The following is a 15,959-nucleotide window of genomic DNA, read 5'->3' as shown; positions in this document are numbered from 1 at the left end:
AAACCCAGTGCCATGAAAATGTTGGAAGTTAAAGGGGTTTTCCCATCTCCTTGTTAGTTTGCCTATTGTTTCTTCTCACATCCCATATTTCTCCCGACCCCACCCTCCTCCTTGCTGAACAGACACTGAGGAATCATAATACTTTGGTGATCAAATAATACACACATGCTTGTAGAGATTGGATTCAGTGTTATCTGTGTGTTTACATAAAGCAGCAAACTTATTAGCTGAACTGATTGTCAGTAAGTGATGTCACTTGTAATATCCACAGACCTGTGAGATAGGACAACACCCCATGAACAATGGAAGGAATAAGTTCACATAGCAGGCAAACAAAGGAGCATTTCTACAGCAATATATTTAGGAAAAGTCTACAATTTACATTAGCTACCAGTATAGATAGGATCTTTGAGATGGGAAACCCCCTTTAAGAAACCCACCGCAAAGTGTTAACTTAAAGTGCAGTCTTATAAAGGTATACAAGTCATATCTAAGTCTGCACATCTACCCCAACACATGGAGGATACTGGCATGGTAAAGAAAAGGAGTCTATTGCTGAATAGATTGCCTGTTCCACAATACCCATGACCAACTGGCAGTACAACACACACAAAACTCCATATGGAATAAGAGGCGTGCAAAGGTATAGTAGAGGTCCAATAGATTGTGCTATATCAGTCACGTGCATGTATGAGTCCTTATGGTTGGACTACCAAGTAGCATTGATGTTGGCTGTGATGCAGAAGAAAGCCATAATGACTGCTTCAGTTTATGAATTGATAAATGCATTGTACCACCAAAACCTTCTAAACCACATATGTGGTTATAGGGGCAATTGGCATAATTGAGCACGTCTTTTAGTGTGCAAGGTGCAGTCTTACTTCCAACTATAATTTGTATGCAAAGGAGCTGTTTGTTGCAATCTGGGTGTGGTTGCTTCTGTCATAACACTCATTTTCACCTGTTGCCACCACCATGCAGAGCTGTCCCGACAGATTGACAAGCCCTAAGTGCAGTGACTGAAGGCAAGAGGGTGCTCAGGTAGGTACGGCTATGCCTTGGTTGCACGGAAGTGCTCATTTTCATAACGATTAAAAAGTTAATTTTCTTAGGATTGCACTTTGAGACAATGTTGGGTCAAATCCTATTTTTGACATTACACAGGAATGTTGAGTTCAAATAAAATGGTGTAAACGTATGTAAGTTTAATTTGGTGTTTTTTGTATATGGAATTAACAGGAAAAATTAAAACAGAACACTAGTTAAACTAAGAAATCTAGTATACCAAAAGGGTATATACACAATCAGACACTGGAAACAAATCATATTTCTTGAAAGATCACTTGAAGACCTTCCATCACCGCCACCAACTCCAGTTCCTAGTGCCTGTTCATAGGCAACTCAACTCATTCAGGTAAGGTTGGATTTTTTTTTTCTAGTTCCCATCGCTCCCAAACAATCAGCACTGTTTGTTTTGCGCCCCCCCCCCCATATGCTACTTAGGCTCTAATGTCAGGTGGGCCGTATCAGGCAGAAGAAAGCAAGGGGGTGTGACTCAGCACTCCAATCAGAGGTAGCCAGTGTCAGCACAGAATCACAGTGTCTCCTCCTAACTGGCCCCACCCACCTGACAGTAGAGATCTTAAATAGCATATCAGACACCAACACCAGATGCATTTGCTGCTCAAATGTTGGACGCTAGAATAAAAATTCACACATCCATTGGTCACATGGTCATGCTAGAGCTCAGTTCCATTAAAATTAAAGTGACTGAGCTGTATCATTGCCATGTGACCAATGGACATAAAGGTAAGCAGCCACGTTTTCTAATCCTGCACCACCCCTTTAATAAGGCCACTTTTTCAGTTAGAAAATTGATCCATCATCTCAAAGGAATGGCGACTACAGTAGAAATAAAACAAACTTAAGATCTGAATTATTGCGAATAATCCGCCAAATAAAATATAGGTTTATTTAAAACTTATTGAATAAGGAAAATACAAACTCCAAAAAAAGTTCAATTTACTTCATAGTTTACAAATATACAAAATAGAAGTTGGCATAAATTTATATTTCATATGTAAAGTCCTATATAGAAAACAAGACATTTGTTCTGGGTAAGGCATATGTGGAAGTAGACCATTGTACACATTATTGCACACAGAAACCACAGTGCATCACATACTGTCTGCATATACAAACATCAAAAATAAATCAGGTTTACGAACCCGACTTTGGTCAATTAAAGAAAAATTAAAAAAAAAAAAAAAAAAAAAAAAATCGGAAGACAATAAGTTTCCTTGTCAAATATGCAGCAGTTTGAGAACTTTGGCTTCAATCTTTGGTACCTTTAGAAGTATGAGCCTGTAAGCACCATTAGCTAATATGACTTTATTCCTTCAACCAGCATTTCATTAGCTTTATTTTACTAGATGTGTGAAAATACACACCCTTGTTAGAGTTTTGCATGGAACGAAACAATAAATTTGGCCTTCCCCAAATGTTAAACATTTTACTGAGTAACAAGTGGGTTACTCAAAACACGTAAAGCCCTTCACCTGGCTGGTGGAGCTGGGTGAGAATATAGGACAGCAGCAGGTGGGCCTATGTTGAACACCTGTTAATAGTGCAACCACCAATTTCCAGTCATTGACCCTTAAGATCTAGTCCACAAAGAAAGTCCAGTTTTATCCAACAATGGAATGATTGAAGATCCAGTCAAAGACCCATTTTCTTACAAACTGTTCATTAAATTAGTATGTTCTCCGACATGTAGTAGAGAATGGTTATTCAGTCATTTGAGGTTTCCAAGTCTTGTCTTCTTACAAAACATGGCAGCTTGTAGTGCTTACATTTGTTTTCCTCCCATCCCCATGAATTTTGTGCCTGATAAATACTGAAAATCCTATGGCAGTATTGGGTCTGTGACTATTTCATGTACTCAGAAGTGCCTTTTCATGTGCAAGGCAAGGTGGTCTGACCTAGAGAAAGCTCGATCACATCTTTGGCATTGGAACGGTCGATGACCAGTGTGTTTCCGGTAGTGGCGTGTCAGTTCATCAGAGCGAGCAAATTTCCAGCCACAGCCTTCCCAGTCACAGTGGTATGGCTTTTCACCTATGGGTAAAGCAGACAGTAAAGAATTATTCAAACAGGATACAACAGCATATTTCAAACACCAACATTAATCCATAAGAAAAACAAAGTATAATATGGGGACTGTCTAGATGAAGTGGCCAGATTCATATTGTTGTCACAAAATACATGGTCTGTAATAAGGACTGGTATGGCTCACTTCACTTATCATAAATCAGACACACGTCTAACCAGTTTATCTGCACTTTGACATTTGCAACACAAACTACATTGGTTTGAGAGTGCTGATGTATTTACAGTCCACATTCCCAGAACGGCTTAAAGGGGTATTCCAAGACTTCTTTAGGATAGGCTATTCAGATACAGCATGGTTTAGATGAGTATTGTGACCTTCACTGAACACCAAGAACCACACCATGCAGTGTATAGTGACTGATACCACAGCTCTGCTACATACTTATAAATGGAAGTCCACTGCATAAAGGCCATGTAATGAATGAATTGTGATGTCTCTGGTGTGTGAAACAGAAACAAGTGCTTCAATCCATCGATCTGTGGGGTTCCTGGTGTTAGATTATTGTATTAGATTGGTGGGGGTCCTAGGGTAGGTCATCAATATTTAAATCCTAGGAACCCCCCAATATTGGCATTAAAATATAATGTTAGGGGAAAGCAAATTACTACCAAAGTCACATTGTGACAAGATATAGAGGACTCTAAGGATGCCTGGGTAATTAATACCTGGCTGCTAATTTCTAATATTTCATTGGCGTGCAAAACCTTTGGTTTCTAGTTTTATTTGCATACACCAGAATCATTGTAAATTGAAAACATTCAGCAATTTAACATGTTTTCATGAACCACATTCAAGATCTCTATTTGCAGAAGTCAGTGAATTAAAATACTGATCTACATTGATGGGCTGAAAAAAAAAACAAAAAAACAACGTCATGGCCAGGTTCACATGAGAGGAGCATGGCTCTTTAGGTTTATAAGATCTTTTCTGGAATGAGTTGTGCTTTTAGAGGTAAATTAGTAAGTTTTCATTCACTGACAGCAAACAGATTATGAATATTCGAACAAAAGTAATTGAAAGCTACATATTAGCATTATGTACATGCTTGTGTAAAGCTAGGAAGTGTCTGGTTGGACTGGTTCAGAGTACTACAGATTTTTCTTCAAGTCAACTAAAGCTCTAATACTAGGCCTCAGTTGTCTGCCACTAGGATCTATCAGCATAGATTGAGTCCCAAATTAATTTTATTGCTGTATGCAAAGCTTACAATGCAAGTGGATTTGCACATGTTCTGTATAGAATGAGGATAGGTCCAAGAAATCTGTATATGCCATGACCACCATGTATATAAGCTAGCATTCATATACACAATGCCCTAAGGTGAATATGATTTTACAACCATGATTCATATTTGGTTTACACTAGGTAGTCCCTATAACAAAGTCAACAAAAATTAATGAAAATATTTCACTTAATATGGCAAAACTAATATACAGAAAATAAACTCTGGTGCCATTGAAATAACTTCCTTTGTAAGGAGAGGTCAACAAAGATCATGCCTATTAATCGCGCCAAAAACACACAGTGCCATCAAAGTCTGTACAACTGTATATATAAATACCAAAAAATAAATGGGTTGTAGAAGTTTACAAACATGTGTCCGTGTCTTGTGTCTGGGTTTGTAAGTTTTGCTTCATTGACAAGAATGGCACTGACCTCAATGTGATTTTTGGAAGAAGGCAGCCATTTTTCCCCAACCCTATAACAACCCCTTTAAAAGGGGTTTTGCAAAACTACAGACACTTATGCAAAGGATGGGGTGGATAGGTCTCTGATCACTGTGTCCAATATCTGGGACTCCCAGTGATCACTAGTGGCAAGCAAGTGGCTCTGAGTGGCCCATATGACCGGAGTGGTGAAGGCACTAAGCTAAGGCTACTATGATTAGTCAGACATTTAACTTCAAGCCTAGTAAAGACTACAGAAAGTACTTACAAAATTCCATCTAGAAAGTAAAGTGCCATTTCACATTACGTTCCTATAGTCAATTTTCTATTCAGCTATCTGGCTGCACGTTCAAGAATACAATTTTTATCCAGAAAATTACTTCCTTCACTGTGCCTAGAAGAGGCAGTTCTTTTTGAGGTGTTTCTCTAATTTTTCCATTAGAAATGGACTAAGGTGTAGGAGTGTTGGAATTTATGGAGGAAAGTTAAATTTGATCTTGGCATCACAAAATAGGCCAGCCAGTAATGGCACAAAGAAAGAAGGTTTATAAATATATTTGTGTCATACATCGAAGACAAATTCTATCAATCTACAACCCCCCCCCCCCCCCAAACCAAACAACATAGTGCCAATAATATGACAAGACAAGTGACAAGAAATTTCTAGACAATAGACTGCACATATGTCACAAGACTGTACTGAGGTATGTCCTTAACTTCTAAATGTCCACTGCTACCAAATGAGGATTACTACATATCTACCCTTGGCCCTAAGGGCTTCTGCTGCAAGGTCTCAAAAGATCAAAAGAAGTTTTGTCTACATTGTTAGCTGCAAATATGTCCTACTATTCTAAAAATGAATGATCTGTGGTAAACTTGTTGCAAACTTGGCCAGGATCCATAGACATTAACCACACCTCAAAACCTTGTGAAATGAATTTTTCCACTTGAAAGTCAGTGACAAATATTCAACTGCCCTTATTGACAGCACTTGGCACAAGGTAAAAAAATAAATAGAACAAGCAGCTCTTGGGCGGAAAACAACTCTGAATCCGAACACTTGTTTCATTCCCTCCGCTATTTATCAGAGTTGGAAAACAGGTCATTAAACTTTCATAAGTCAGGATCTTTAAATTCTTAAGTATTTTCTTTTTTTCTCAGAAAACAAACAAACAAAACACACTTTCTATGTGTTGGGTGTTACATATCAGGTGATCAAAAACAATATACCAAATAGAAGGATTCTTTGCCTATCTAAATGTGAGCAGGTAGGTGAGGCTTGGCAAAGTTTTAAAATCGTGTGACATCTAGATTAAATTAGGAAAAGTGGTGAGACAAATTGTTTATTCTTGGTAACAAAAACCTAAAAATTGTAATGAAAACCAAATTCTAAGTTTTTTTTTAAACAAATGTTATGTAGTAAAACATGAACACATAGCGACGGTCTCGAAGATAAGAATCGTCATCTACCAGTTGTAAAAGAAACTTTACCAACTCATACCCCACACGTCACTTTTAAACATTAAGCTAGGAAACAAATGGCACAAAAATACAAAAAATAAGAGACTAAAGGAAGTAAAAATTGTATAACAAAAAAAAAACAAAAAACAGACACTAGTTAAAAGTGTTTTAAAAACTTATTTTTCCACATAAGGCTACACTGTCTTATACAAAAAACATGAATTTGTACAGTCACTTATCCAGATCTATGGTACCTGGTACAAGTTAAAAGAACAAAGATGAAAAAAATAAAGATAAAATGCGAGATCTTCATTATCCAGCTTTAACATTGTCAAAGATCCCCCCCCCCCAAACCTACAATACTTTAAAAATGTGATCAATGAATGAGTGTGCTCGTCTTCATGTATATACCTGACAAGGTACGTATTTACTGACCTCCAAAAGGAAACCAATCTCAAATGTGACCACCTAGCATCCCTGATGTAAACCATTCATAGAGAATGTATTCTTTAAGTTTATAGGCTCTTTGTGTGCTTTACTCTGTAATATGCCTAAAGTTTTGCCAAGAGTAAAACCACAAAAACCGACATTATAAATAGTCTCCAGAAGGAAGCGAAGCAATGTGGGCACAGATGTTTATGCAAAGTACGCTCACTTTGTAACATCAGCTCTACATACTACAGATATTACTAGAAACAATGGAAAATGTAGCACCAAGCATGGCGCCTGAAGATAAAACGTATCGTACCTGTATGTGTACGCAGATGAGCCTTTAGATGGGAACTTTTGGTGTAGGTCTTCCCACAGCCTGCATACTCACACGTGTGAGTAGCTGTTCTTTTCCTGGGCCAGGACTTGCGACCCCTCTTGGGCTTAATTTCTTCCGACATACAGGTGCCCGGGGTTAAAAGCTCTAGAGGTGAAGAGGGTGGAGTCAGCATCACTTCTTGTTTCAATAGTTGAAAGTTTAAAGGATCTTCAAAAATATTTAGATAAGACTGACCTTGATACTGAAGCTGAGATGGAGGCAGCTGGGGCTGCTGCTGGTCTGGTGAAAAATGAGGAAAACTTGCAGAAGTGTGGTAGCCAGGAGGTATTGACAGAGAGGGGTGGCTTAACGCCTGAGGGGAAGCATGGCAATCTCTTACCATTAGATCATCTGGAGACAAAGGCTGGTTAGTCCTGCTTGGCAGCACCCTTCCCACTTGGAAGTCATGCTGTCCTTGTGACGGCTGACCCTGTCCATCCATTTGGCATGAGACCGAACAAGCAGCAGATGATTCCTGCTTGATTTTTTGACACATTGTTGGCAGTTGATGGCTAGTATATACCATAGGACTGTCCATACCAGAACCACTCTTTCTAACATTGACCGGCTGGCCATAATCGCTCATATCCACAGCAGTTTTCAATACAAATTTGCCTTGTAGACTAGTTTGCGCCTGATGCATATAAACAGGGTCCAAGTCAGGTCTCAAAAGCTCAGCCACAAATCCACCAGAAGGAGATACGTCATTTATATCCGCCAGGTTAAAAGTAGGGTTTGGCACAGTGGGCTCCCTAGAACTGTATATAAGCGTGGTGCTTCCAGGTGCTTCCTGGGAGCAAGGTAGCTGGTAGGTAAAATTACAATTGACAGGTGGTGAAAGAGCAGACATGCTGTCTGGTAGTGAAACCGCTGGTGGGGGTGATGAGGCAGTAGCAGAGGAAGATGAGGAAGAAGCCACCATAGACTCCTGATGAATAAGAGAATTTGAGAGTATGAAATCAAAGTCCAGCAGCTCATTAAATTCCTCTTGATCTCTGCGAGACCCCAAAGCTGTAGAGTGCCCCTCTACACCATCATAGGGCCGAGACTGATTAAGTGCAGGATGCCTTTTCATGTGGGACAGCTCTTCTCTCCACCTCTGTTGGAAAAAGTAAGACAGCTTTCTTAAGTCAACTACCAAAGTACAAGACACCTTCACGAAAAAAAACCTTCACAAATAATTAGAATTCTATTTGAGTACACTATCATTCACAAAACAGGTGACAGGCTAATGTCCGGACTGGTCCTTACATCTCAGCTAGTAATGTCAACGGGCCAACATTTGGAATTTGCATTTGGCATTTCCTTTTTTTTTGTTTTGACATTTCCCCTTTATGAATATTAATGTGTACACTGGTTCCTAAGATAATGCCAAACAGAGACCCTTCTATTTTCCATCTGAACGCTATCACAAGGAGATGAGTAAGCCTAAGATGCAGGCACCGAACAGCAAAGCTCTGTGATGCAAAAGCAATGGCCGTGTCATGAAGAGGGGGAGGCAGGACAAAGGTAAAATGTCTCAAGATCTGCACTACACGTAAAAGCTATCCAGCTGAGACATGAAGCAGAGCTCACAAGAGAAAGGGAGCCCAGTACTTTCAATAGAGAATAATATGAAGGTTCCATATCATTCAATGTATAGTGGTAATATTAGGGAGTCCCTAAGCAGATGTCCCACAGATGACACCCCATAGAAGGGATCTGCTGAAAGCATAATAAACCATACAAGATCCTATATACACACACAGTACAATCCCTGTATACTGGAGACCACACAGACAGGTCAGGGTGGGAGGAAAGGATAGGTTATCCTCTGAGGGATACTCACGTCGCCAACACTTGCCTGTCTCAACAGTTTGTCCTTGCCCGGAGTCCCCGCTGTAAAGGTGGAGATGGATGGCAGCAAGGTCCCGCTGAGAGCCATGTCACACTCACTGGGCGGCTGCCTGGGCACAGATATACACAGTCACATCACACTGCAGACATCCCATACTGGCATGGTGCTGGCATGGCAGCGATATGGCTAAGCAAGGTGCTCAAGTTACTAAAGCCTATGGGGCATGCACAAGCCAAGCAAAATATTAAAGTGACTACAAGTCTCAGCATGTCCAGGTGAAGCAGCTACATAACCGCAGAATGTGCATACATGCTCTATGCACACATACCTCATTAACCTCGTCTTGAGAGAGATGAGAACCAGCTACGTCCACATAAGACACGCACCAAGTGGCACTGGAAGAGTAAGACACTGCTTTAGGAGCGATCGTCCATAGGGCTAGTGTTCACTTAGAGATGCTGCAGCTGACAGAGCCGCTCCAGGGATTCCCTCACTGCTGCCCCTGTCATACACAGCATCGTCCGGGGATCCCCTCCAGCTGCTGCCATGAGCACCGCCTCCAGCTCGCAGCTCCGCTTCTCTCCCTATCCTCGTGTTCTATTCGACTATGAGCGGCCACCGTGCCTGACAAGCATTATAAAGGAGGGGCGGGGACTCCACTCACGTGACAGGGGGCCCACGCTTAAGGACACGCCCATGCCCCGCCCGCTGTCGCTTCATAACAATCCCCCCGTTTACCGCCCCCTCTCAACTGTTACTAGAGCTGTGACAATTCATTCGTGTGCCGCTAGGGGCGCTAGCTACTTTCACAACTTTCTTATTATGGTATACGGGTAAACTCGTTCATGTGTTTTACTAAGGAAGAGACAAATATATATAGGATTTTTTTTTTTTTTTAATAACGATAGTGTCTTATGTTACACGCGGCAGGATAGAATGTGTGTCTGCAGAAGGAGAACGCCAGCAGAGAAGTAGTGCGGGCGCAGGTGGGAGGCTCCTTGGAGAGTAATACGAGGGCGCGGCCTAGGCCCGTGACGTCAGAGCAGCAGCTGGCTGGCAAGCGCTGCCCTGACTGTGACGGTAGTAGCGGCCCCGGCGTCAGTCACAGGAGCATGAGAAGGTGGGCGCGGCTGTGGCGTGCGTGACGTCACAGCACTGTTTAGATAGCCAAACAAAGTATGCTGCTAGGAGACGGCGCGCGAGCGGACGTGGGAGTCCCTGAGACGGGGGCGCGCATAGAGTGCAGTGTGCCAGGAGCTGTGCTCGGACTGCCGCGTCCTGGCTGTACACTTACGGCTGAGTCTAATAGAAAGAGCAACTGCTCACAGCCATCTATTGCACTGCATCAAGTACGGTTAGGACGTGTTCACACCGTGTATGTGATAAAAGATGCTCTTTGCAGAAACGTACCTTTCTTTTGTTGCAGATTTTTCTGCAGTTTTTTGAGCCAAAGTCAGGATTGGATTGAGCGAAAGGTAGAAGTACAAGGCTAAGGCCCCATGGGACGATCCGCAGCGCTAAAGCACTGTGGGAAACACCGCAACAGGAACGCATCGCGGGTCTTCCTGCAACGCTTTGAACAGAAAGTTCACAGAGTTTTCCTTTGCGGACTTTCTGTTACAATTATATCTATGGGGAATCTGCTGGTGTTTCCGTAGATATAATTGACATGCTGCGATTTCCAAAACCGCATCGGGTTTGGAAATCGCAGTGTGTCTGCGCTTCGGTTTTAAACGCAAAGTGCGCATGGGATTCGCATGAATCCCATCCACTTTGCAGTTACTGTAAAACATTATGGGACCCCGGCCTAAGTGTATCCTCTATATTTCCCATTCCTTTTGTAGTCAACCTTAGCTTTGGGTCAAAAAAACGCAGCAAAATCTGCAGACATAAAAAGAAAAGCTGTGTTTCTGCAACATGGGGCCTCGGCCCCGATTCAAATCTGCGTTCGGATCATTCCGTTCCCCTCTCCGCAAGAAAAATGCAGAGAGAAATCTCCTGCAAACAACACTGGCACTTGGGGACCCCCCCCCCCCCAAACACCAGCGAACTGAAGCAGTAAGTCCACAGAGGAAACCTCTGTGAATTTCCTGTCCAAAGCGCTATTGGAGGAGAGGACCTGCGATGTGGAACCTTAACCTAAAATAGGAATTTGTGCCATTACAGAGCATTTTTTCAACAATTAATGGAAGAAAAAAAAAAAAAAAAACACAGCATATGCTTGTGTGCATAAGAAGCAAAACTGTACCAGTTGGCTACAAGATGTTATTACACCCTTTGGAGATGCAAAACCACCAGTACATTCACTGCACTGTATTAATCTGCCTACTGTGATGATGATCCCCCAGCACCCCAATTATTAGCTTTCCTAAGTGCTGCCTCCCCAACTGTTGCTTCAGATTTCAGTAACATCACTGACCCTGCATTACTCTGGTTGCTTTTCCATAGTGTCATCTCTGGGCGGTAAGCAATGCCCCCTCTCACAGTACAGCGCTAAAGACACTGCCACAAACTCTGCCACAGAGCCCCGCCATTCCTAGTTATACCACTGGTTCTACAGGACCCAGTAACATGCAGGAGGCTGTATTACTCCTGCAACTGGGGCTAAATGTACCAGCCCCAGTTATAGGGGAAATCAGCCCCCCCCCTTCGCCCCAAAAAATGATCACATGTCCCGAAAGGCCTATTATGACGTTATGGGAACACAATGTAAAAAAAATAAAAATACATTAATAGAAGAGTTAAAAAAAAAAAAAAAATAATATTAATTAAAAAATACATAAATAATATGCCAATAAATCCAGGTTCTAACCCCACCCCCATGACACCATGCAAAAGAAAAATGACCGTAACGGAGAGGAAAACTATTTTAAAAAGTTTTTAGTAGCACTTTGTGCTATTAAATAAATAATAATAATAAAAAATTAAAGTGAAAAGCAGACGAAATATTCATCCTTTTTTGTTTATATTTTCCCAGATATAAAAAAATAAAAAAAACATGCAAAAATAAAAACAACATAAAAATAAAATCCTATGTGCCACTGAAAAAAAACATAGAAATTAGTCAAATAACACAAATGCTAAACATGTTATAGCCCTCAAAACTGTTCATCCAAAAAACCCGAAAATGTGTCTGGTCCTGGACCAGAAAATGGCCCAGTACAGAAGTGGTTAAACAAATGTTTTATATATACCAGTAAATAAAAATATTTATATCAGGTTTTAATGTAAATGCAAAATAATCTTTATTGTTTAGGATATATTCACATTAGAGTTGGAGGCTATGTTTGGAGTCTCTAATGCAGACTATGGTTTTCAATAGGAAAAATAGCACTACATGCAGCACAGTATTTTCCTCCAATTAATGCACACAATGATGGAACCTGACAGACCTCATTATAAATCTGTGTTCTTTAGTTCCCACTGCTGGAGTCTACATGGGGACCCCTCTGAATGGAATTGGCAAGCGGAGAGCTTATGATAGCACACGGACCCCATAGACTATAATGGGGCCCATTTTCTTTTACTGCACACTGCTTGTCAATGCGTTCGGTAAGGGCCCCTTCACACGGAGTAAACACGCGTGTATTTTGGCAAAATACACATGTAAAAATACACGTGTAAAAATAAGACTCCCATTGACTTCAATGACATTTTACACGTGTATTTTGACATGTATTTTGATGTGTATTTTGACGTGTTTTTTTACACGTGTAAAAAGAAATGCCATTGAAGTCAATGCGAGACTGATTTTTACACGTGTATTTTTTACACGTGTATTTTGCCATAATACACGCGCCCCAAACACAGATGTGAACCAGGCATTACATTCTGTGGGTTCAAAACCCACAGCACAAAAGACCTTGCCCTGAGGTGTTTGGAAGGGATTTGCATTCACTAGTTATTGCAGCAGGTTGGCTGCTAGCCATTCTACCATGGCTAACCCACTTTGAATTTGCCCTATACTGGAAACCACAATGGAGATATGAGCATAGCCTTGGCCTGTAATATTAAAACAGACTGCTTATTTCTTACAGTATATATTCTTCCAGTAACCTTTGAGAGTTTCCACAGGTCTTCAGGATGGACTTGGGAACTTACGTGGTTTATATGTCAGCTCAAGTTATCTGTAGGTATGACAACATAAACTGTAAATGGCTGGTTTATAGAAGCCAAGAACATACATGTCAAGTAATCAATATCCATTTATCTGGGAACTCACAGTGTGTTACATATATTACAGTACATTTTCGCTTTTGCTAATAATAATGAAGACATGTAGAGGTAAGACAAAATTGCCCAGGTGCCTCTACCACCAGGGGTCTCCACTAAACAGATGTCTGCAGCACAGCACAGTGTTTCCTGTGTGTCAACATTTGAAGCATCAAAGCCAAGTGCCAAGTGCATATGCTTCTAATGGTAATATAATAAATCTTGTTTTGTTACATAAATAGTTATGATTGACACCTTGAGTCTGTAAAAGTAGGGTAACAATCTTTATTGGAGTTACAATGACAGCCATTTTGGTTGTCAAACAGTTTTTGTTAAAAGCTGGAAGATGAGAGACTCCTTGCGAGGAACACTATTAGATCTTTTAAGAGTATAAAGTATAAACATTGCTACATTATAGTAAACATCCCAGAATTCTGCCCCTTTTATAGTGGGCTTTATTGGTTACTAAGATGCTGTTTGTTTGTATCCTTGTCACAAAAAAACATAAATAACACTGAAACAGCAATTTTTCACAGTAACTATGAGGTATCATGGAAGAATTTAAATATACTTTGGCTATTTGTAAGTAGTTGATGGCTAATGTACAATACACTGAGTGCAGAATTATTAGGCAAGTTGTATTTGAGAGGATTCTTTTTATTATTGTTCAACAACTATGTTCTCAATCAACCCAAAAGACTCATAAATATCAAAGCTTAATATTTTTGGAAGTTGGAGTGGGTTTTTTAGATTTGGCTATCTTAGGAGGATCTCTGTTTGTGCAGGTAACTATTACTGTGCAGAATTATTAGGCAACTTAATAAAAACCAAATGTATCCCCATCTCACTTGTTTTTTTCACCAGGTAAACCAATATAACAACACAAAATTTAGAAATAAACATTTCTGATATTCAAAAACAAACAAAAAAATCAGTGACCAATATAGCCACCATTCTTTACGGTGACACTCACAAGCCTTCCATCCATAGATTCTCTCAGTTGCTTGATCAGTTTACGATCCACATTGCATGCAGCAGACACAGACTCCCAGACACTGTTCCGAGAGGTGGACTCTTTTCCCTCCCTGTAGATCTCACATTTTATGAGGGACCACAGGTTCTCAATAGGGTTCAGATCAGATGAACAATCAGATGTCATTTGCCAATCAGATGTCATTATGTTTTCTTCTTTTAGACCTTTACTGCCCAGCCATGCTGTGGAGTATTTGGATGCATGTGATGGAGCATTGTCCTGCATGAAAATTATGTTTTTCTTGAACAATACCGACTTCTTCCTGTACCACTGCTTGAAGAAGGTGTCTTCCAGAAACTGGCAGTAGGTCTGAGAGTTGAGCTTCACTCCATCCTCAACCCGAAAAGGTCCCACAAGTTCATCTTTGATGATACCAGCCCATACCAATACCCCACCTCCACCTTGCTGGTGTCTGAGTCGGAGTGGAACTCTCTGCCCTTTACTGATCCAGCCTCGGGTCCATCCATCTGACCCATCAAGAGTCACTCTCATTTCATCAGTCCATAAAACCTTAGAAAAATCTGTCTTAAGATATTTCTTGGCCCAGTCTTGACATTTTATCTTATGTTTCTTGTTCAGAGGTGGTCGTTCTTCAGCCTTCCATACCTTGGCCATGTCCCTGAGTATCGCACACCTTGTGATTTTTGATACTCCGGTAACGTTACAGCTCTGAAATATGGCAAAACTGGTGGCAAATGGCAACTTGGCAGCTTCACGCTTGATTTTCCACAATTCGTGGGCAGTTATTTTGCGCCTTTTTTTTATCAACATGCTTCTTGCGACCCTGTTGACTATTTGCCATGAAATGCTTGATTGTTCGGTGATCACACTTCAAAAGTTTTGTAATTTCAAGACTGCTGCATCCCTGTGCAAGACATCTCACAATTTTTGACTTTTCAGAATCCGTCACATCTCTATTCTGGCACATTTTGTCAAAGGAAAGGAAGTTGCATAATAATTAAGTACACCTTATATGGAGTGTTGATGTCAATAGACCACACCCCTCCTCATTACAGAGGAGGGGTGTAGTGCCTATAAATGTGTATGCACTGCCTCTATGATATTGTTGTGGGCAGAGCAATAGGTAAGGGGGCAGAATTAGAGGCAGTAGGCATACACTGCCTTTCTGAGCTCGGTACCAATGTGCTTATTTAGGCAAAGGGAGGTGGGGGTTTTAGAGACACTTGGCTTCCACCAGGTCATGTGGTGCTGTGATGTTTTGTTTCCAAAACGTCATAGATTTGGTGAAATGAATTGAAATCAGGTAAATGTAGCTGAATTTAACATTCTGAAACTTGTAGCTTTTTCATATGTCTGTCTACAGGTATATATATATTTTTTTAATGTAGGTTGTGAGCCCCATATGGAGATTACAATGTAATTTTTTTTCCCTATCAGTATGTCTTTGTAGAATGGGAGGAAATCCACGCAAACACGGAGAGAACATACTCCTTGCAGATGTTGTTCCTGGCGGGATTACCACCGCTAACCACTGAGCCACCGTGTTGCCCCCAGTAAGGCATCTTTTTATTAAAGACAACATGTAGATCTTATTGATGTAATTTTGGGGAATGTCTGACAGTTTGATCACTTTTTTGGCCATTACGATTTTTTCGCCTTGCAGTGTTCATCATATGAGACAAATTTTTTCAGATTATAATAGTGTGGGTTTTTGGGGGCATGGGGATACCTAATGAGTTTATGTTTAATTATGTCATTAATGATTAAAGGAGATGCCACATGATGTATGGGATTCAGGTATAGCCACA

General features: G+C 40.7%; 1 protein-coding gene across 4 annotated transcripts; it reads right to left on the bottom strand.

Annotated features, from left to right (window-relative positions):
• Window positions 1-1,965: 1,965 nt before the first annotated feature.
• KLF4 (KLF transcription factor 4) lies at window positions 1,966-9,590 on the bottom strand. Of its 4 annotated transcripts, XM_075279722.1 has the most exons (5): window positions 9,274-9,587; window positions 8,937-9,054; window positions 7,304-8,207; window positions 7,049-7,213; window positions 1,967-3,117 (listed from the first exon to the last, which is right to left on the bottom strand). In XM_075279722.1, the coding sequence occupies exons 1-5, from the start codon at window positions 9,276-9,278 to the stop codon at window positions 2,942-2,944; spliced, it is 1,368 nt and encodes a 455-aa protein (XP_075135823.1). In that variant the 5' UTR covers window positions 9,279-9,587; the 3' UTR covers window positions 1,967-2,941. The 4 variants fall into 4 exon arrangements, with proteins under 4 accessions (XP_075135807.1, XP_075135816.1, XP_075135823.1 ...); XM_075279706.1 differs by having other exon boundaries at window positions 1,966-3,117; window positions 7,049-8,207; window positions 9,274-9,590; XM_075279715.1 differs by having other exon boundaries at window positions 1,966-3,117; window positions 7,049-8,207; window positions 8,952-9,054; window positions 9,274-9,590.
• Between the last annotated feature and the right edge of the window lie 6,369 nt (window positions 9,591-15,959).

This window comes from Leptodactylus fuscus, chromosome 1 (genome assembly GCF_031893055.1).
Source record: "Leptodactylus fuscus isolate aLepFus1 chromosome 1, aLepFus1.hap2, whole genome shotgun sequence".
Lineage (NCBI taxonomy): Eukaryota > Metazoa > Chordata > Amphibia > Anura > Leptodactylidae > Leptodactylus > Leptodactylus fuscus.
Note: the sequence above shows the minus strand (reverse complement) of the source record. Positions and strands in the feature narration are given on the sequence as shown.

What these genes read in the sequence shown, in the direction of transcription:
- KLF4 (XM_075279706.1), bottom strand. An exon ending in GACAGGCAAGTGTTGGCGAC is followed by an intron (nt 8,208 to 8,936) that starts GTGAGTATCCCT and finishes TTTTTCCAACAG; the next exon opens with AGGTGGAGAGAAGAGCTGTC. An exon ending in TCATCTGCGTACACATACAG is followed by an intron (nt 3,118 to 7,048) that starts GTACGATACGTT and finishes CTTTACCCATAG; the next exon opens with GTGAAAAGCCATACCACTGT.